The following is a 20476-nucleotide window of genomic DNA, read 5'->3' on the forward strand; positions in this document are numbered from 1 at the left end:
ATGTTTTTTCATCAAAGCTGTGCTGCTCTCAGAGCTGAATGAATTGACAGGTCTGAAGGCCCGTATTTATGCAGGAGATCACATCACATTAGTTCCACAGTCCCCTCTGACCTTGTACCTCTCAATCTCTTACATTCCCAGGATACTCATCATTGCAACAACTAACTGCTAAAATTAGACTTGAGTTAACAATTTAATATATTTACATATATGATAAAGTCTGATAGAAATCTGATCATTGGTATTATTATGAATTCACTGTTCTGATCACTCCTGCTCAAGCAGTGCAGGGACTGAAAGTCTCAAGCAACAGATCAATGAAAATTATTAGAGACCTGGGAAGATTTCTGTGGGAGGTGGAATTGAAAAGATTAGGACCATTTAGTTCAGAGAGAGGATAAAAAGAATGGACATGAAAAATCAACACAGCAGCAACAGCCAGGTAGGCACCCCAATTTTGCACATTTTGTGCCTGCAGAAAGCCCCACTGTGCCTTGCAGTTGGTCCTGTGGGTATTTATGGGATTGTTTCTGTTCACTAAATGAATGAGAAAAATCCTTCCAGCCAGGTCACCCTGACATCTGGAACTTACTATTTCCAGAAAGCTACTGTGTCAGGAAAACCTGGGCATGGAAATGCAAATGAAGGGAGAGTGTGGGAAGGATCCAGCTGGTGGAGATGGCAGGCTGGGGGTGGGGGTCACCAGCCACCATCCCTCCTCTGCACTCCTCTGCTGTAGGATGCCATCCACAGGGGAGGCTGCCCTGCCCCTCTTGCCCAGTGCTCACAGAAATTCCTTGGATTCCAGCTGGTTGGGACCTTCCTGGTCATTTGGGGCTGTTCCCCCTGATGCTCACAGTGCGGTGAGGAATGAGACACTTCTTAGCATGTCCCAGCTCTTGAGTCCCTGCAGAGTTCAGGACCTGGTGACGGCCTGATCCTTACCAGGGCACACGGAAGGTGAAATGGCATTTCCAAAACAGCTGTATCCCTCTGCCAGTCTATCAGGCTGGCATTTTCCCAACAGACATGGTCTGTTTGCCTCATCAGCACTGACTTGGGGCTGAGATGTCCATTCCCTACTCATCCCCTAACTCCTGCCACAGTGACCCATGGTGACCCATCCCACTGGGGTCCCCCTGCCAACAGTCACTTCATACTTACCCCATGTGAGGGATAAGTCATCCAGCCCCAGTCTCCCAGGATTGTTGACGTGTCTAGCAAGTTCACTGGAAAACACAGGAGTAAAAGCTGTGTTAGAAAGCTTTGTCCCCATCCCCAAGGAACAGAGCCACCATGAAGAAGCCCTCTTCACTTGCCATTTCCTTGAAAATGCCCCCCATCCATCAATCTTTCTTCAGGGATTGCCTGGCTGGATATGAGACAGGTATGGAGTTTGGGGATGGCAATAAGGGATGCTCCCCAGAGCTGGTGGTTCAGGATAGAGTTGAGTCCTGGCCCCAGCACTGAGAGCAGTGTGACCTTTGGGGGAGAGGAAGCTGCAAAGAGCAGGCTGGAGGGAATGCAGAGCAAGGAAGGGTTGTGGAAACAAACTCCCAGCATGAGGTTGTCCACCAGCCCCACCATGGGCCAAGACTGATGCAACTGGAGCATCATTTCTCAGCTGGACACTTCTCCTCTGGAAGCCCTTTAGGCACAGCTCCCTCTCAGCATCCCTGGTTTGAAGTCTGCACTCCAGCAGCTGCTGTAATTGCACACTGCAGTGCCCAGCTCCAGCACAAAGAGATCCCCATGGTCCTGGCTGACACCCCACTGGAGAAGTCCATCAAAGCCGGCCCCTCCAAATCCCTGCCACCACCAGGAGCCCAACTTAAAGAGGAGACAGAGGCAAACTGCAGGAAGAGGGGAGCAGATTGCATGGTAGGAGACATGAGGATGCCTTCCAGTGTGCTCAGAAGCTTCCTGTGGAAACCTGTGCAGTGGCAGCAGTGGAGGAAAGCAGGATGCCATGGAACTGCTGTCTCTGAGCCATCTGAGCCCCATGGTCAGACCCCACAGCATCAAGCAGAGGACAGCCTTGCCTTGCCTGATAACCTCGAGTTGCTCAGCACCTGGGGAAGGAGCCCCAGCTCCATGGTGCAGACCCAGAGGGATGGAGGCTTGGGGGAGACTGCCAGCAAGGTGCCTTGACCCTTGCAGCAGTGGGCACCAGGACCCTGATGCCTCAACACCCCCCAGAGCACCAGGCTCCCACAGGGACCCCCAGTGCCTCCAGCTTTCCCCATTCCCTTTATCCTGGAGCCACCCAGTGAGGTCAATGCCGCAGGAAGCTTCATCCTTGCTGGCTGCCTTTCCTCACCCTTGAGCAGCACCAAAGTGGACCTGGAGGCACCTGGTCACAGCATCCCTCTGCAGCACCAGGGCTGGGCTGGCCCCGGGCTCAGGAGGGATGGTGCTCTTGTTGCCAGGACCAGCTTGTCACAGCAGGGACAGGGCATATCAGGACAGTGGCTCCAGTCCCTGCAGAGCCTGGGCTCAGCATGAGGCTGCTCTCTGTAGCCTGAGGAACGGGTGCCACTTTCATTTACTATTACCAGGCAGGGAAGGAGAGGGGAGGAGAGAGGAGCAGAGACGTGAGCTGGCTGTGAAACACCCGGACGTCATGCTCCTGACAGAGCAGATTAGGAGCTTTTGAGGCATTTATTAATGTTAGCAGAACAATTTGAAAGAATTTCCAGGGTTTCTTGTGTGGTTCCATTGGCCCAACAGCAGGCCAAGCCCCTCCACTCCCTGCGCAGCACTGCTCCCACTGCTAAAGAGGCCCCTTGCCCTCAGCACAGAGTAATTACCTCTGAGATCTCAAATCCATTTTTATTTGTTATTGTTAATCTGAAGATTTTCTGCCTATTTTCCCTGGGTAATTCACCCAGCAGGAGCCCAGGCTTGGGAGTTTCCCTGTTCACAGTGCAGGACCACAGTCCTGGTGACCCTCAGCAGGCAGTTGCACGGAGGGGACAGCTTTTGCAGACCCTCTCTCCCCCCCACCGTGGTCTCTGCACCCTCTTTCCCACGCTGGGATGCTCAGCAATGGATGTGGCTGCCTCCCCCTGCTCTGCAAGCAGCAGGAGGAGCCTGCATGAGCTGGGGTCCAGCGGGATCATCGCATTGTGAGGAATGATGCTGAGCGCATACAGTGGGTGTACCCCAGACTTGTCTGCCAACAGCCTGTGGGACCTGGAGCCAGCTTGCTACACCTCATCCCACCACCCTGACCATGTGGTCATCACCCAGTCTCACAGAGATGTTGTCATGACCTGAAGGAGTCTTCTCCTTTCAGTTGCTTTGGTTCCCAGACAACCTATGCCACTTGCATCCCACCCATCGTCAGATTCCTCTTTGCAGGAAGAGGGATAAGTTTCTTTTACTCCCTCACTTCAGCCAAGTGCTCAGAGCCCTGCATTTTAAGCCCACACAGCAAGCACTGCACAAACACAAAGGCACTGTGTGTCCTGGAGCTCCTGTTAACTCATGGAGAGCCCACCCACTGGATCCCAGTGTCCATCCAGCAGCACCGTGACACGCTCCTATACGGGGACATCAACGCTCTCCCAAAACCCAGCTGGTTCCAGCCCAGGTTCCAGCCCAGGTTCCAGCCCAGGTTCCAGCCCAGGTTACAGCCCAGCTCCAAGGGCCGCTGCCACCCCCAGTGCCTGCTGTGCCCCGTGCAGCGAGCCCCCGGCCGCGCTGCCCCGCGGGGCCCATGCTCTGAGCCCCCTGCGAAGCCGCAGAGTGAGCAAGACCACCACAAAGGACCCCTTTCAGCTCAAACATTTTTTCAGAAAATGTGCTGGTTTGGGAGACCTCTCTCCTACAGCTGGGCAATTCTCTTTGATGCTATGGACTGTCTGCACGTATCAGTCTCAAACCGTGAGCTCCATTTTGTTTTTCTCAGCACCATTTTGTCATTTCCCCATTCTGTGCCTTGGCCTTGCCTCGGGTATTGAGCCAAAACACCAGGAGGTGTCAGGGGAAATTCTCGCCCTGGTGGAAAAGCTGTCAAGCCTGATTGCCCATTCAAATGTAAGCACCTAGGAAAGAGCAGGTCGTTTCCCAGCACAACTGGGGTCTGCAGACAGAGCCTCACGTAGGGCAGACCCTCATGCTGCATAAAGTTGCATCGTGCAATGGTGCATGAGCAGTGGACATTGCAGCCTAGGCAGGAGTCAAAGTGTGCAAATCAGTATATGATCTATGTATATATTGTATTTATACCTATATCTCTGCTTTTGGATCTATATCTGTATCCATTTCCATTCCCATATCTACCAAATCCTATATCCTGCCTGGGATAAGTGAGGGACCTGAGAGTGGGACTAGCATGCAGAGGATGTGAGTTTTACTTGGGACCATGTATCTCTTGCCATATATCTGTATCTATATCTATTTCTGTATCTATCTATATCTATATCTGTATCTATATCATCTATATCTATATCATCTGTATATCTCTATCTTATCTATATATTTATACCAATATCTATATTTATATCTGTATCATATATATCTATATCATCTATATCTATATCAATATCATCTGTACATTTCTATCTTATCTATATATTTATATCCATATCTATATATCTGTATCATCTATATATATATATTTATATCCATATCTATATTTATATATATATCTATATTATCTGTATATCTCTATCTTATCTCTATATTTATATCAATATCTATGTTTATATCTGTATCATATATATCTATATCATCTATAAAGAGTGAGTGCTTACATACCCTTCCCAACACTTTCACTGCTGGCCACAGGTCCTGCAGGGATGTATTGCATCCCTAAAAACAGATGTGGGAGCACACTGGAATCTCACATCCAAGCATCCTGGGCTCAGGAATGGGCTTGTGGTACCTAGGGGAGCTTGTGCATCCTCAGCCCACCCCGGGTTCATGGTGGGGTGGTGGAACAAGCCTGGAGGTGACACACTGGTGGATGTGCTGAGTCCCAGCCTCTGGAAAAACAGTGGGGGACCAAAGAGGGCTCTGAGCACCCTCACTAATTGTTAACTCACTGTGGTCCTCCCTCTAATTACTCCACCATCTCCCTCTTAGGCAGGGGCTTTGTAGCGCAGGCGTGGGGAGGAAGGGTCACTGGGAGCAGCCCTGTTCCCTTGGGCTTCAGTTCCTCTCCATCACAACTTCAAAGGCCTCCCAAGATTCACAGCAAGGCTCCCCCCCCGCCATGCAACAATGCCTTTTGCATCGATAATTAAACTCTAACCAGCACAGCTTGGCTGCTCCCCACTACCCAAAGACCAGCAGGCTCAGCTCCACAACTCTGCACAGCCCAGAGCAGCCCCACAGCCCCAGCCCCTCTTCATGGGGGAATGACACAGGGATGGTTATCCACAGGGGAAAGAGAGCAGCAAAAGGCTTCCTGAGAGGAGGGGAACAAGAGCCAGTGGCATTCATTCCTTTTAATCTGGGGCAGAACTTGGTGGGGCCAGGGTGGGTCAGCTGTTTGTGTCCCACCACTTAATGCAGGGGCCAGCTGAACAGGCAGCTGTGACCTTTCCAAATCAGGAGGCAAAGCTGAGACACAAAGTCAAGTCTTACTGGCCTTGGAACATGGCGAGAGGACAGGATGGGAAGCTTTGCTTTCAGCCTCCTGATCCCTGGGACAGTATTTATCTTTAAGGAATGAAAAATAGCCATTTATTCCCCAAGACATGAGGCCAACGGGGAGGGCTCAGAGGGAGGAGCAGCCTGCCTGGAGGGCAGATCAGATCCCCCCTTTTGGGAGCTTGTGCAGGGATGCTCCCCACAGATCCAGGCCAGCACTGGGTTGCTGCTCTGCCAGACCAGCAGCCGGATTCAGGCAGGATTTTCCTGCAGGCAGCTGCTCATCCACAAGGCTGCACATACTCAGGACACCGCGGGGATGGGGCTGCCCTCGGCACCCACCGACCTCGGCTGCCCAGAGAAGGAGTTTAGAAAAGCAGTGCGGGTAGATCCAGGAAATATCATCAAATCTGGCAGGAATTTTGGATTTCCACATTTCTGGAAATGCCAGAATCAGGCTGGAAAACAAAATAAAAGAAAGCAAAATAAAATAAAATAAAGGGGGAAAAAAAAAAAAACCAACAGAGAAGAAAAATACCAAACAAACCAAAGAAATAAAAAATAAACACCGAAAAGAAACACCAAAAACCAACCCATCAAGCTAAAAAGAAACATTTTCAAATGAAAGCAGTGCTGCTTTTTGGCTGTGCCCTAATTCCCATTTCAGGATTTCTTCTCAGACCTCCAGATTGTTGCTGTGAACTTTCTGCATTTAATTTTATATCATATTGTAATGCATCAGGAGCGGCAATGCCCATAAGGACTGCCCAGAGGGTCACCCCTTTTCACTGTACCCAGAGCAGGAGATACTTTGATGTAGGAAGAAAGCTTGTTTGTTCAATCAGTGCTAACAAAAAGCCTCAGTTCAGGTTTTAAAAATAAAATTATCAACCTGATCCTTCCAGCCCCTGCATGATATCATGTAAGATAATGTGCAGTGCAAGAGCACCTTACCTACCCGTGGTAGGACTGAGGTGTTGTGAAATAATGCAAAAAATGAAACCAAACAAAACACCCTGAATAAAGTATTTCTAAGGCTAAAACCCTTGAAATTATAGGGCAGGTTTTTTCTTCCCAGAAAAAAAAAAAAAGCATATCAAAAGCCGAACAACAAAAAGATGTTCCCTCTCAAAACTACAGGTGAGAAAATAGAGATGTAAAATGGTCATGTATCCTTCTGGCTTAGAGACTCCCAATGCTTGTGTGCAGGGGGACAGACAGGGAGAACGGGGCATGCTGGTGTAGGAGACCCAAATTAAACACACTCCCCACCACTGGGCAGGGTGTTACAGTACAGGTGTGCATCGCAGTACAGGTGTGCAGCCATCCCCAGTACAGGTGTGCACCCCTGGTACAGGTGTGTACCCAGCCCCGGTACAGGTGTGCAGCCCCAGTACAGGTGTGCACCCCTGGTACAGGTGTGTACCCATCCCCAGTACAGGTGTGTACCCAGCCCCGGTACAGGTGTGCAGCCCCAGTACAGGTGTGCAGCCCCAGTACAGGTGTGTACTCATCCCCAGTACAGGTGTGTACCCAGCCCCAGTACAGGTGTGTACCCAGCCCCAGTACAGGTGTGTACCCCTGGTACAGGTGTGCACCCCTGGTACAGGTGTGCACCCCTGGTACAGGTGCGTACCCAGCCCCAGTACAGGTGTGTACCCATCCTCAGTTCAGGTGTGTACCCAACCCCAGTACAGGTGTGCAGCCATCCCCAGTACAGGTGTGTACCCATCCCCAGTACAGGTGTGCACCCATCCCCAGTACAGGTGTGCAGCCCCAGTACAGGTGTGTACCCAGCCCCAGTACAGGTGTGTACCCAGCCCCAGTACAGGTGTGTACCCATCCCCAGTACAGGTGTGCAGCCCCAGTACAGTTGTGTACCCAGCCCCAGTACAGGTCTGCAGCCATCCCCAGTACAGGTGTGCACCCCTGGTACAGGTGTGTACCCATCCCCAGTTCAGGTGTGTACCCAGCCCCAGTACAGGTGTGCAGCCATCCCCAGTACAGGTGTGCAGCCCGAGTTCAGGTGTGCAGCCATCCCCAGTTCAGGTGTGTACCCATCCCCAGTACAGGTGTGTACCCATCCCCAGTACAGGTGTACAGCCTGGCACTGTGGCATTCACTGGTTCCAGTGCAAGCTGAAACTGGAAATGTCAGGACACCCCGGGCTGTCCCAGCGCTCGAGGATGAGCATGTGGGGCTGGACAGGGCTCTGAGTGAGGGTGACCCCACACTCCCACGTCCCTGCTCCTGCAGCTGGTGGGAAAGGAACTATTTCAGGCTCTAGGGGTGACTGGGCTCGCTGTAATTCAGGGCAGAAGCCAGAGGAAGAGGTGGGAAGGCCCTGGGGATAGGGGTGTGAGAAAGGTCAGGGATTCAAGAAATTCCATGGAAACAACCAAAGTGAAAAGGGGAAGAAGCAAGACTGCAGTGAGGCTGGGGATGGAGAACTGGGGTCCCTGTGGCCCTGGAGGAGGCACAGCTGGTGCCCCCAGGTCTGGATTTGGCCATCTGGGAGTCACACGTGTCTTTCCTTCCACAACATCCCCAGCCTGAGGGACAGCACAACGACACGGCCCTGTCCCTGAGCAGAGAGGAGCCCATGCCTGGCACAGCCACCCCTTGATATCTCATCTGGCTAAAGCCCTGTGAGAACAGATCTATTCAACTCCCACACCACCAAAGAGTGGCTCCTGGCATCCTTGACCAAAGCCAGAAGCTTGAGGAACTGGTAAAGGACCTGTGCCCTCCCTCTGAGCTGCAGTTCAGGTACAGGGACAGCCTGAATACCTCATGGTACCAGTAATGCAATATTGTGACAGCCTTTAAAAATTACACAGGAGTTTTCTAACACAAGATAAACGTCTTCTGCTTGCAGTCAGCAACACCTCTGTTGTACAGAGTCCAAGAAAGGGGAGCTGTGTCCAGAGGGGTTTGTCCCAGTGTCCTCACACTAGTCCTGACTCCTTCTTCTCTTTTCTCACATCCGTTTGGTATAATAAAATAGACACAAATGCATTTTCAGCTTTAGTCACCAAGTTTTCCAACCTCTGCTGCATTTTTTGGACATTGAAGCTCATGCCACGTATGCTGCTAACACTGTCCCAAGTCCTTTTCCCAGACTATCTCACTCCCCACACATAAGCTGCGTGCCCCCTCAGTTATCTCCTGCCTGTTTGGGATCTGGAAGATTTCTTATTCCATACTGCCACTTCTTCCCATGCCACCCAGGCAAACCTGGCACTGGAGATCTGTGCCCGTATCAGAGCCAGGGCAAACCTTGCAGCACCCTGAAAATGCCATTCTGCCCTTCCCACCGATCCCTGTGTCCCTGCAGTCCTCGTAAAGCTTTGAGTGTTATCCTCTCTGGAATCCTCACTAGGGAAACGTGGGTTTTACAAATGTGCTTGCTTATCTGGATTATCTGGAGGGGCTTTGCATGGCAGTTTTTCAGGCTGTCATATGCTTTTTCCCTAATTTCTCTGAGGACATCTTTGCTCTCGCACCAGTTGGCCACCCTAAACTGTGCTGAGCTGTTTGTACCCCAATGACATTTTAAAAGCAAGATAATTTCTTTTAAAGGCTTTTGCCTTTGCTCTCTTAAAAATAGCTTTCTGAAATGGAACATTTTCACAGACAAAAATACCAATACTAACTGCCTTTGAGGGAACAGGCTGAATATCTCATACCACTGGTAATTAAATATCACAAAAGTCTTTAATAATTGCATGGAAGGTGCATAATACAGAAGGTATTTCATCCAAGGAAAGACCCAGGAACTTGCGGCATCGTTGATGCTGGGATGGAGCTGGGATGGATTCATCTATCCAGCTGCAGCCAGCACTGTTGTCACTCACTAATGTGGTAAATAAGCATTTTAAATATGAGAAACTGGACACAGAGCAGAAGATACCGTAGGCACAACTATGATAACCAGGGCTGGAGGTAAAGAAAAATCACAGAAGGGAACCTGCAGAGCCCAATCTGTTCGTGCCCACAAGGGCTGCGAGGTGCATGGGTTGAGTTTACCACTTTCACCGCTGAAAAAGACAGGCTCTATAATCCTGCAGGAAAACCCAACAAGAACAAATGGCTGGAAGGTGAAGCCAGGGAAATTTGTATTAGGGAATGAGGGGCCTGATTTTTAAAGGCTGGGGCTGACGAGCCCTTGGAAGGGATTATTAAAAGCAGCACTGGCTTTGCCGATGTTTTCAGATAAACGGTGAATACTCTTCTGGCCGCTATCCCTGGGCCAAATACACTTCATTAGGCTTTATTGGTGTGCCTGGATCTGATCCATTACGGAGTTCCATCCTTAGGCTTTATTGGTGTGCCTGGATCTGATCCATCAAGGAGTTCCATCCTTTACACAGTTGTTTATGACACCGAGTATCGCGCACCGACGCAGGCAGGACGGGGGGTTTTGTTTCGTTTTGAAGGTAATACAAGTGCATTATCTGACCACTGCCTTTGGGACTGGTAAGGCTGAAGGGGTTAATCGCCTCTGTGACAGAGGAATCATTTTGAGCGTTGGCCACGCAAACAGGCTGGGTTAGAAGAATGAACTATCAAAAACTGTCAGGGTATGAATAGAGTTATCATATGAATGGATGTGCCCCAGGAGATAAAGGCAGCACCGAAGACTGCCAGCGAGGCCAGCAGGGACAGGCAGAACACAGGACCCGAGCAGAACAAAGAGCGGAGGTGGCGGGATGTCTCCAGAAAACCTGTGCTCCCCGAGCCCTGCCGCCGGCACCCAGCACTGACCTGGCATGTGTGGGATGAGCTTCCACCCTTCCCGAGCATCTTTGATGCTGGGGTTTGGTGCTGGCTTGTTGAGTTTTTTTTTTTGAGGAAAATATTTTGCTAACCACCTTTCAGCAATCGAAAAAATAAGGAATTCTTTCCTCTCCAAAGCAATTCATCAGGTTTTCAGTTGTACTTAAATTTGGCTTCATCAGATCCATTTCCACCATCACCAAAATGGGTGCTCATTTATTGTCACTGGAAACAACCCCTTGCAATTTCAGGAAACGAGAATTCAAGGAGAATGAAAAACCTGCCAAAGTAGGTGTGTTTCGTACACAGGTGTGTTATTTTTCTGCAAATTTTGGAGGTTGATTTTCCAGAAGTTTTATAAGCTATTAATACAAGAGGGATGGAAATGAAGATGGCACCAGAAACATATCCCTGTAAGCCTACCTAAAATTATGCAAATATTTGCTTTATATCAGCATTTTGGGAGCAATCAAAAAATTAAACATCCCCAGAATTTTTTTTCACTAATGTAGCCTAAACCAGGTCCCTGTTTTAAACCAATGTTTCTCCATCCCCCATCATCAAAAGTCTATAAGCTTAAACAGTCTTGTTTCCTATCCTCAGAGAGGAGCACAGACCCCCACAGCCTTTTTAAAACGGAAAAGGCGATTTCCTCTCCCTTTCAATGTCTTGCTTTTCCTGCAGCCCCGACTTTGGCATTGCTGCAGAGAAGTAGGAAAGAAGCATTGAATAAACATGCAGATTGGTTTTTACCTTTTTTTCTGTTTGAGCAGAGGGGCAATTAATGAGATTACAAAGAGAGATTAGCGGGGGAGACCCCCATGAACCCTTCCTGTGGCCCCCGCTGCAGCAGCGCAGCGAGCGGCTGGGTTTTCCCAAGGATTCTGGTGCCTTCCTGCACCCCATCCCTGTTGAGTGGAGGAACAAAACCCCATCACTGTGGTACAAGGAAAAGATGAGCATCCTCTCCTCGGCTCAGCATCCTCCCCATCCCCATCACCTGCTGTTTGCCTCAGCCAGCGCGATGTGCCCCCAAAAGCTGGGGGAAATGTCCCCAAATCCCCCTCCCCTGCTTCACCAGGTCCCCACATGGAGCTCTCCAAGCTCTCCCGCGGGCCACGGGGTCCATGTTGTGATGGGGAGGAAGGTCACCCGTCTCATGGACGGAGGGCAGAGCTGAGCTGGGGGCACCACCTGGGAGGGAGCAAACCCCCAGCAGCAGCATTTGAAGTGCCATTTTTTGACAGAAAATACAATTTTGTTACCCCCCACCCAAGTTCCAAATGTGGTGATTTCTGCTTGTCTGATTTTCTTCCAATTTAACGAAGATATTTTGTATTTTATTGTTTGACTTCAATTTGTGCTATAATATAAAATAGCTGCTTTAATATTTTCACCTATGCAACTCAGTCTGCAATAGTGTAAATATTTTTAGTCTCTCATACTTCATATTATTGAAATATCTTATATTGAAATATCATATATATTGAAAATAATTTTTCTACCTCCCTGCTCTAAAGCAATTTAATAATTTCAGACAATTCTTTTTTCAGTACTCCAAATAAAAATCTTCCACATCCTGAAAATTTTTACCCCTCTTTAAAACAAAATCTGAATTTTGGCTTTCAATGCATTTCGCAATGGCTGCTGTGCTGAAATGGGGGATTTCCCATGGAATAGCGATTCCCTTTTCCTCTTATTTCTCGCACACGCCTGTACACAAGGCTGAAAGGAATAAAAAATATAAGCTTAAAACTTCTTGGAACAAATATTTCAGGAAAGAGAAAGGCACTGGGAGCTCTTGGCAAGGAAAAAAACTAGGGTTGAAGCTGTTTTTTTTGAACAGGTTAATACATGTTTTTATGCACCAACTGCCTCCCAATACATGCACGCAGAGTGTAGCACACCGTGGCCTGAAATTTGCTTTGTGGTTGTAATTTTCTACCTTGTGGTTCCCAAACCAGCACTGGGTTTGCTCGGCAGCACAGCCAGAAATGCAGGGCACGGAGAGGCTGTGGGAGCAGGCAGAGCTCATGGGCAAACAGGCTACACCCTCACGCCGTGCCCGTAGCAGCCACACGCTCTGGGACAGGGCAGCCAAGCCTGGCACAATTGGAGGGTGGCATGCACCAAGGCTGGGCTCTGCTCTGCGGCATCTCCCACATTTCCAGTCCCATCCCACGCCAGGGTGCTCAACGACCGCCACCACAGCTGATCCAGCGCGGACGCTGCTCCCAGCCCAGCACTGGCGCACTGGGGACCGGCAGAGCCACGGCCACATCCCCGCTCCAGTGCTCGTGTTGCGGACCTGGCTGGCACTGCGTGCTCCATGCCAGGGCACAGCAGAGCCCCAGGATCCATGAGCGTCATTGTGGTGGTGGATGGAGCACCACCAGCTTTCTGCAGGCTCCCACACCTTTTCTTGATGCCATTCAGTGCCTCCTGTCTGGTCTAATTGAGATCCAGACTGCTCAGTCTGCCCCAGAGCCCAGCACATCCCCAGCCCTGTGTAACCTCCTGACCAAGGCTGTGATTGAGGATAGCTTTTTTTTCCAACAAATCTTGTGGGAAAGCCAGGTCTGTCCCAGCTGGTGACAGGCAGACGGCAGTCCAGGGCCTGGCCATCCATGCAGACACCACAAAGCCCAACTCAGCATCCAGGATCTCCTCCGTAGAGTACAGCAAGGAGGCCCTTGCCTCACTTGTCAGAGCCCAGCGTGTGCCAAATCCGGGCAGGGCTGTTTGGCTTTGCGGGGCTGCAGCACTGAGAGCCTGGCGCTGCACAGGCAGCATCCTGCACCACTCCCTGCCCAGGGCATGGGGCAAAGGGCAGCTGCTGCATCCCAGAGCAAAGACCAAGCAAGGGCTGGGAGTGTCGGGGTGCTGGGGCCCCATTCTGCACCGCACAGCCCATCCCCAGCAGTGAGACCCTAATGCATCCCCCTTTGTGGGCAGCAAAGCAGATGGGAAAAGGAGCAGGAAGAAGGCCAGGAAGTAGGCATTTGGCAGAAAACAGAGCTAGGACCAGCAAATAGCTGGAAATTGGGGAAAAAGTGAGGAAAATGCTGGTGGGTGTTGGATGATGGCAGTAAGCACAAGGACCCAACCCAGCAGGGTTCTTCAAAGTGCACAAGGCACAGGGGTGGCAGCCCTTGGGCCCCAATGTGCTGGAAGGATGGCAGAGATGCTGGGGCAGGAGAAGGGAGAGATGCCACCACCTCCATGGGGCAGGGACACCGGCCCCGGGGCTCGCTGCAGAGCCTGTGCCGTGCTGGCCGTGGTTCTCAAGCACAGCAGAAGGCAGGAAGGATGCTGCTGCCGGTGCCAAGGACACGCTCGGGAGCGGGAACAGCAGATCCCTGGCGATGAAGATCAGCAGACCTGGGAAGCAGCCGTGCCGCCGCTGCCAGCACAGAGGGAGACAGGCGAGCGGGTGGGTGGCAGGAGCAGCACTGCCGAAAGCCAGAGGGGCCTGGAATACTGGAGTAGGGACACGGACGAGGGCCGGGGATGAGGGCAGCCGGCAGCTGGGTAGAGTGGCCGGCTGGAGAGAGCAGGCCTGACGTGGCTGACTCCAAGATGTCGGGAGAGGATCCTCAGCTGCATCCCTGCTTCCTACTTCAGAAGTTTCCAGCCCTTTCTCTCACGAGAAGTTTCCCACCTGAATGCTCTTTCCAGCTCCCCTCATCCTCCGCACACCTTCCTGTGCCCACCCACTCACTCCATCACAGCCCACGCTGCTCGGCCAACGCGCCCAGCCCCGTTGCTGCCAGCTCCAGGGATGGGGATCGCCATGGCTGAGCTGGTGCCGGTGTCCCTGTCCTCTCTGCAGCCACCCCTGCATGCTGCAGCAGAGCCCGGGCACAGGAGGAAGGCAGAGCTGCCGGCATTGCTGCAGAGTCAGGTTCTCCTGACCGACTCCGAAGTTTTGCCTCTGGTGCAAAAGCTCCAGGATTAGCAAACTCAGGCAGGCAGGAAGAACCTGGAGCTGCACTCCCCTGGGAGCACAGAGAAGCAAAGCCCGGCAGGGCTGAGCCCATGTGGGCTCATCCGAACAGCCACAGCGATCCCGCGGGTGCCCCTAACACTGCCCCGTCACTCCAGGGCCACCCCGGTTCCTACCTTCGCTGGTGGTGGCCGAGAGGCAGGCAGCCAAGGTTATGACGATGGAGAGCGAAGATGTCAGATCCCCCTGTGCCCATGCCATGGTCCGGCGGGGGCCACCAGCGCAGGGCCACCTCGGTTGTCCCAGCACCTCTGCGAGCGAGCTGCCTCTGCCCGGAGCTCCGGCAGTGGCCGGCAATGCAAAGGCACTTTGCGCACATTGCTCGCAGCCACACGGGCGGGCGGCAGGGAGGGAGCAGCCTGCCCGTCACCGCTCGCAAGCCAATGGGCTGGGTGGGCTCTGCAGCGAGCCCCCCTTCCCGCGCCACACGCGCTCTGTGCCCGGAGCCGGGCTGGCCCGGGCTCCCGCTGCCCGCTGTCCCGCATCTCCCCGGCCCCGGGCTGCTCCCACAGCCCCCGCTGTCCCGCATCTCCCCGGCCCCGGGCTGCTCCCACAGCCCCCGCTGTCCCGCGTCTCCCCGGCCCCGGGCTGCTCCCACAGCCCCCGCTGTCCCGCGTCTCCCCGGCCCCGGGCTGCTCCCACAGCCCCCGCTGCCCCGTGTGCCCCCGTCCCGCTCCGCTCTCCTCACCCGCCGCCGCCAGAGACAAACTTGCGGCGCTGAGGGGAGCCCTGCGCTCGGCCGGGGTCAGGTGTGAAGGGGATGGGGTTACCCGTCCGTCTCGGTGTGCAAGGAGAGGAAAACCCCTTGTAACTGCTGCCCTTCACCCCCATCCCGATGCTTTCCGTGCCACATCCTTGTGGGACAGACACTCTGCTCGCAATTGACCTGTGGCAGTGGGAGCAGGGGACAGCACACGGGGCTCACAACGCCTCTTTGCTGTCACCTGACGGAGGGTCAACCCTCTCCGAAGCAGTTTGGGAAGACACAGCAATTGTGCCAAGGCAGAAAGGCTGGACACTGGGCAAGGGTGACCTGGGACAGGCTCCTGGGATTACCTAAGGAACACAAAGCATCCTTCCCACAGCCTCTGCATCCCTCTTGCTTGGAGCCACCAGAATTGCCAAGCCAGGTGAGTACCTTGCTCAGCATTAAACACTCGACATCTGTCAACAGACCCCCTACAGCCACCACTGCTTCCCCATCTAAATGCTGAACAATCATTAATACCTGCCCGTGGTAACCACAGATGCTGACTCCCACCCACGCCACGTGCAGTGACTCATTTGCTCCTTCATGCACTCGTGGCCAGTGCATTGTGACTGCAGCTCTACCCTGCCCCTGGAGCCACCCCTGGGCAAGGCACACAGGGCAGCATAGGCATCTCTTCTGTCGCCTGTCAGGCCATCTCTTGGAAACGGAGATTTGCTCAGTGGGGACAGGGAAGGAGAGGGGTGCTGCACACCCTCCATGCCACTCTGTGCACCCTGTATGTTCCCTGGAGATGCTAGAGCCCGTGCTGGGGCACCCCATGGTGCAGCTTTCTGCATGGAGGAGTGAGGGGAGCTCCCTGCCCGCCTCCCAGTGTGTAGTGGCAGTGATTTCTCACTCAGAATGGATGAGGGCTGTACCTGTGGGGATGTGTCTGCACCACTCATCACCAGGACCTGGGAACAGCACAGAACCTCGGGTCCCTCCAGGCTGTGTACCCTGCCTGCCTGGGAAGCAGGCAGTGCAGAGACAGTGCTGGAGAGATCCTGTCATCAGCAGGATCACAGGATGGGCTCGCAGAGTGCTCAGGCAGGGACACAGCCGTGCCTCAGGGGACACCAGACACTGCCAGGGCAGCTGGCAGAGGCCGAGGGGGCTCTCAGGTGACAGGTACAGCTACACAGGGCACTTTACAGTGGACTTCAGAGCAAAGGTCAGGGCTGATGGCCTCCAAATCACACCAAGCCACCAGGAAGCCCCCCAGGATGCCACAGTAGTTGCACCCCTGCAGCTGGTGGGAAAGCAAATTTTCTGCCAGCTATCACATTGCTACTCTGACCCAGACATTTCCATTTGCTGAAAGGGCTTGTCACAGCTCAGTGCTGGATCATTCAGCTCTCTTCCCACAGTGCCCAAGCAGAGCCAGGCATTCCAGAGGGATGATATTCACACTGCCACCATCTGCCTGGCTCTTTTGAAACCCCCCTGGAGAGCTACCTCCAGCTCTGGTGCTCATCTGGAGAAGAGAAGGTTCTGGGGAGTCCTTATAGCCCCTTCCAGGGCCTAAAGGGGCTCCAGAAAATGGACTTTGGACAAGGGATGGAGTGATAATGGGAAATGGCTTCACACTCATACAGGGCAGGGATGGATGGGATATTGGGAAGAAATTCCTGCCTGTGAGTGTGGTGAGGCCTTGGCACAGGGTGCCTGTGGGATCTCAGCACCTCAGGATGGAGGTGCAGAGGGACCGAGACCACCCTTGGGGGGCTCGGGAGTCCTGGAATGTTGCCAGAAGCGTCTGGTGGCTGGACTTTGATCCTACACGGGAGATGACACCTGTATGAGGATGGGAGGATTTCACTGGGATAAATGGTGTAGGGATAGGTTAATTAGAGTGTAAGACACAGGGTTTAGGATTTCTGTACAGGGGGGTCTAGAGAAGTGAGATGGAGGAATTGGGGCGTGTCCTGTCCTTCTTCTTCTTCTTTCTAGCCTCCATCTTCTGTGGTGGTGGTGGCACTTTGGGATTGGTTCTTACTAAAAGTGCACTGGTCAATAAGGGTGAAAGGTATTGGGGGAATAGGTAAATATTGTATACGTAGTTTTGAGTATAAAGATAAGTGACCGCCCCGGGGGCTCTCAGTGTGCTCAGCTGTGGCTGTCCCATCCCTGGGAATGTTCAAGGCCAGGCTGGGTAGGGCTTGGAGCCACGTGGTCTGTTGGATATGGGGTGGAATGAGATGGTCTTTAAGGTCCCTTCCAACACAAACAATTCTATGATTCTGTGATCTCAGTCCCAAACTCTGGATAAAGCTCTGGGGAGGCAGAAGCCAGCTTTGGCCTTCCAGCACTGAGTGATTCCACTCCCAGTGCCATTCCCCCAACCCTGCAGACCTTCAGCACATCCCAGCTGCCCACATGGGCTCTCCAGGCCCCTGTGCCCTCCCAGCCCCACGTGTGACAGGACTGTGGGTCCTCTGGGGCTTGCAGAGGGGCCAAGAGCCAGCAGCTGTTGCATGTCCCCCCAGGTGTGGGTTTGCTGTGCTCCAGGACTGCAGAGAAGCTGTGCTGGCTGTCACACACTGTAGAGCAGCTTTGCAGGAGCCAGAAATGCCCTGAAATCCCTGCCAGGGCATGGGAGGCCTCTCAGATACACTGTCAGCTCTGGGGAGAGGGGATGGGTGTAGTGGGATGCCTGCAAGCAGAGGTGGGTGCAGTCAGTGTGAGCTCTGTACCACAACACAGTGCACACACACTGGGCACACAAGGGCTGTGGGGGTAGGGACAGACGTTCTGCTTTCCCTGGACACTTGGTTTCATGGTCAGGATGTGCCTTGAGTGCGTAATCAGTGCATGTGCATCGAGGCTGGGCACTGTCAGGGGTGCTGGAGCTGGTATAGGATCAAACACTTTTGGGATGCTCCTGGCTGGGAATGCAGACCCCTTCCACGCCAGGATCCATGTGCAGCCACAAGGGGTGGTCACAAGGCGTCCCAGGAACCCCAAAGAGAGCAGGGAACAGAAGCATGGAGGGCATCACACCAGGATCCCTGTCCCCACCTGCAGCTGTCCCCAGGCTCCCATACCTCTGGCCTGAGCCCAGCTGCCTCCCCCTTCTTGCTGAGTGCTGCTGCCTCCTCTCCTTGATGAGTCTCTGGCCACGTCCCTCAGCCATGGTCCTGCACCTGGCTGTCACTGAGATGGGGAGGATATTTATAGATGCAGCAGAGAGAGGAGAGTGCATCTCAGACAGACAGATCAGCAAAGGAGGGAAGCAGGCCTGGATTTACCCCCTTTCAGCAGCTCCCATGTCACTGTGCATTCACCAGCGAGGCCACAGCCTCCTGGGTAACTTGATAGCTCTAACCTGAGTGGTTGCTGCCCTTTGCATCCAGCTTTGCACCCAGGGATTGACCATTGCAGCCTTGAAAGAGCAAATCTGTGCCTGGACTGAGGAGGGCAGCCCTGCCTCTGGTGTTCCAGCACTTCTCCAGCACGTCCAGGCACTTGTGCTCTCCTGTAGCATGTGCAGGAGCACGTGCCTTAGGGTTAAGGCTGGTGGAGGCACTACTGGCAGTCATCGAGGGAACAGGACCATCTCCACACCCATGCCACTCTGGGTTGGGACACCAGCAGAGCCAGGACTCTCTGCTCCAAGCCCTGCAGAGAAGGAGATGCTCAGGGCAGAGACAGAGCTGTGGTGCAGGTCTCCATAACCCCTGACACCTCTTCATCCATCTGTCCCCAGCTGTACATCCCTTCCTGAGGAGGAGGAGACAGGATGGGACACGGTGCCCTCACCCAGACCCAGTGCTCTTCCCGCTCATCAGTGTCTGCAGAAGGACAAGGACGAGCTGTGTATGTAGTAACAACACTGCACAGAGGTCCAGGATCTTCCCAGAAAAGCACTGATCATTGTCAGTAGGGGGACAGGACTCCTGGGGGACTTTCTCCACCTGAATAGCCTTAAAGTATGCTCCATCCATGTCTTGACCAGGCAACAGCCCTGAATCCAAGGAGCTTTAAAACCTGAGGTTTAAGAAGTCAGATTCATACTGCCTTCCCCCCCTATCCTGAGCCCTCCATTCTGGCTCCACAGCAGAGCCCCAGAGGTCCCAGGACAGAAGGGGGGTGCTGGCCCCATGCAGGTGGGACATCTCCCTCTGCACTTCTGGTGGCCGTAGCATCCCCCAGTAACATTTACATTTTCTGCCTCAGCCTGAGCTGTCAGCAGGAATTCTCAGGGAGTTCCCGTGTGCCCCATGTTAGGATGCCAGTGGACAGCCCTTTAAACTGGCATCTGCTGCATAAACATGCTGACAAGTTCTCTACGTGCATGTAACAATTCACCTGAAGCAATCTGGGTGCTAAATCACTGTAATTCCTTGTGCTGTGTCAGGGCTGGGACAGATTGCTCAGCTGCAAGGCTGAGGATCACAGGGACCATGTCTCACCTCCTCCCTGCCTCCTGGGCAGACTCAGGCTTTTTTCCCTTTCCAGTGCCTTCGGGTTGTGCTTTTCCTAATGTGCCAAGATCCTTTTTCAGCCAGGTGCCTTCCCTGCTTGCCCAGTCCTCCCTGGGGTTCACGGGTATTCCCATCATTGCCTGGCCTCCTACCCGGGGGAGCAGCCATTCAGCCAGGACCTTTCATGAGATCCATGGCTGAAGATCGCCTCCAGTCCTTCAGCACAGCCAGGTGGAGGGTGCTGCTCCTCCTCATTATCACAAGCAGGTGCCCAAGTTGTTCCATTAATGCCAGCAGAGAGGGCCAGCCCTTGGCATCACTTGTGATGAGGTACGACTGTGAGAACCACTGGCCAGCTGAGCAATCAGTACACAATTAATTCAGGTCAAGGCTGGGGAGGCTGGGCATGCCTCTCCTTGTCATTATCAGAAATGCTGTGCATTAATATCCTTTATGTTAAAAAAAAATAATTTCATCATCATTTTTTCCTCATTGAAAGAGACTGTTTGGAACTGGAATTGAGACAAACACAAGCCAGGAGAACCAGCTGCAGAAGGGGAGAGTTTAAGAAAGGTCTTTTGGTAATATCCATCGTTCCCTTATCAGTGAGGATATTAAATGTATTGAAATGCTAAGCAGCTCTTTAAGGGCTGTCTCTGATTTTCATTAAACAAGCAGAGGATGAGCAGGAGGGAAGGTGATGCAGCACTGTTCTCTCTCTAAGAAATTCTGATTGCTGGATATTAACAGCATTAGTCCTTTTATCCAAGAGCACCAGGGTTGTACTTGCCTTCTTGCCTATTCTGTGGCTGAAGTGGAGCTAAGTCTCTGCTGTCTAACATGGGCACACAGTGGCTTTGGAGCTGTTAGGGACTGGGGCTGTACAGAGATGCACAGCAAGAGTCTCCCAGGGAT

At 52.8% G+C, this 20476-nt stretch overlaps 1 protein-coding gene across 2 annotated transcripts in view; it reads right to left on the reverse strand.

The window, feature by feature from the left end:
- Positions 1-14587, reverse strand: part of EPHA8 (EPH receptor A8) — a 54595-nt gene extending 40008 nt beyond the window's left edge. For both annotated transcript variants that reach the window (XM_059487306.1, XM_059487305.1), the window contains exons 1-2: positions 14503-14587; positions 1165-1229 (exon numbers count right to left, since the gene is read on the reverse strand). In XM_059487306.1, the coding sequence (XP_059343289.1) occupies positions 1165-1229; positions 14503-14587 (150 nt within the window). The remainder of the gene's footprint in view (positions 1-1164; positions 1230-14502) is intronic.
- Positions 14588-20476: the final 5889 nt, after the last annotated feature.

The sequence above is a fragment of the Ammospiza nelsoni genome, chromosome 22 (genome assembly GCF_027579445.1).
Source record: "Ammospiza nelsoni isolate bAmmNel1 chromosome 22, bAmmNel1.pri, whole genome shotgun sequence".
In the NCBI taxonomy this organism is placed as follows: domain Eukaryota; kingdom Metazoa; phylum Chordata; class Aves; order Passeriformes; family Passerellidae; genus Ammospiza; species Ammospiza nelsoni.